Here is a 1,755-nt window from a genome sequence, read left to right as displayed (position 1 = left end):
AACCCATACAGACATTAATTCACGCGGATATTTATATGTTCATGGATTAATGAAAAACCAACCAAACAACCTCTTAGTCTTAACCATTTCTTCCAATGGGTCTAGCTACATTTAGTTGTTTGTGAGTTTTTAAACCTTTTATGTAGAGTGGCACAAGTGTCAAGTTAAGCTGGATTTAATAGTGTTTGGTTAAACTCAACTCAAACTCTATTTGGTAACTTAACTAGTTGTCTCAATGTAGCAAGAAGAATTTAGGCTTGATTCATGAGGTCGAAAATGTAAACTGCTCAAATAACTTGATAAAAATTCTATTGAAGGATATTATATTTGACCATATCTTGTCCACTCCTGTTACCAAACTATTAGGGATTCTTGTTGTAGTTGCCAAGCTATTAGGGATTCTTGTTATAGTTTCCTTATTTTTCTCTTTCAATTTGGTATATGTATCTTGATAGCCTTTGAAGGAAAATAATAATCGATACCAATTTCTTTATGGGATCACAGTGGATACCTTTCATATAATCAAAACCCTAAAACCGCCGCCTGATCATGGTTGACGGTGAATAAAACACACGCAAAAACGAGGGCAAGTTTATAGACCCAAACTCACCGCTCTATATACACACTTCCGATTATCCTAAACAAATGCAGAGACTGCAATTACAATGATTGGGCACAAGAGATGGCGAATATCTTGTTTGCCAAAATTGGCTTCATCGATGGGTCGATAAAGAAGCCAGAGAAGACTCCATCCACTTATATGGCCTGGATGCGTTGCGATGCAATGATAAAAGGCTGGCTCACTACGTTGATGGAGAAGGAAATACGTAGCAGTGTTAAGTACGCTAACAGTGTTGCGGAAATTTGGGATGACCTGAAGGAGAGGTTTGGCAAGGAAAGTGCACCGAGAGGTTATGAGTTGAAACACTCGCTCACGGTGACTCGACAAGACGGGACTTCCGTCCCAGCCTACTATACTAATTTATGTGGCCTATGGGACGAAATACAATCGGTTTCACCGATTCCTCGTTGCACGTGTGAGGGATGTACGTGTGGGCTTGGGAAGAAACTTGTTGAACTCAAAGAAAAGGAAAGAACATACGAATTTTTTATGGGTCTTAACATTGAATTTTCGGTGATTCGGACTCAGATTTTGGCAATGAAACAAATAACAAGCTTAGGGACGGCTTATCATTTAGTTGCTGAAGATGAGCAACAGAGGGTTGTTTCCTTTGCTAAGAAAATGACTCAAGAAGCATTTGTTTTTCAAGCCTTTGTTCCAGCAAAACACGAAGGACAACAGTAGAAAAAAAAGGGGCAGAAGGTAGACAAAAGCACCTTCTATAATAAAGTTGAGCATTGTAATTTTCGTGGAAGAGACGGGCACAACCGACAAGGATGCTTCAAATGAATTGAGTACCCTGAATGGTGGCCTGGAAAAGCAAAAAAGGGAGATGACAAAGCCTAAAGCTGCACTTGTTGAAACTGGTTCGAGTCCTATCCCAAGAATAACAGAAGAGCAATATAAGATGTTTGTTAAACACTTTAGTGGTGACGATGATACCGCTGGCCCAGAAACGAAGCCGAGGGCAAACATGGCAGGTAGTTTTGAATTAGATTGTGATTGGGTTGTTGACTCGGGGGGCAACTGAACACATTACTTATCAAAATAATTTGCTTAAAAAATATAACAACAGATGCCCACGAGACACCCATCACAATTCCTAATGGGGATGCCATTCCTGTAAAAGGGAA

General features: G+C 39.7%; 1 protein-coding gene across 1 annotated transcript; it reads left to right on the top strand.

The window, feature by feature from the left end:
* The first annotated feature begins 682 nt into the window (after positions 1–682).
* Positions 683–1,306, top strand: LOC112506279. Its single transcript, XM_025110293.1, has one exon. It carries the CDS (start codon positions 683–685, stop codon positions 1,304–1,306), a length of 624 nt encoding a protein of 207 aa, XP_024966061.1.
* The last annotated feature ends 449 nt before the right edge of the window (positions 1,307–1,755 follow it).

Source organism: Cynara cardunculus, assembly GCF_001531365.2.
Source record: "Cynara cardunculus var. scolymus isolate 2C chromosome LG 1, CcrdV1, whole genome shotgun sequence".
NCBI lineage: Eukaryota > Viridiplantae > Streptophyta > Magnoliopsida > Asterales > Asteraceae > Cynara > Cynara cardunculus.
Note: the sequence above shows the minus strand (reverse complement) of the source record. Positions and strands in the feature narration are given on the sequence as shown.

What these genes read in the sequence shown, in the direction of transcription:
- LOC112506279 (XM_025110293.1), top strand. Translation starts at nt 683, where the DNA reads ATGGCGAATATCTTGTTTGCCAAAATTGGCTTCATCGATGGGTCGATA.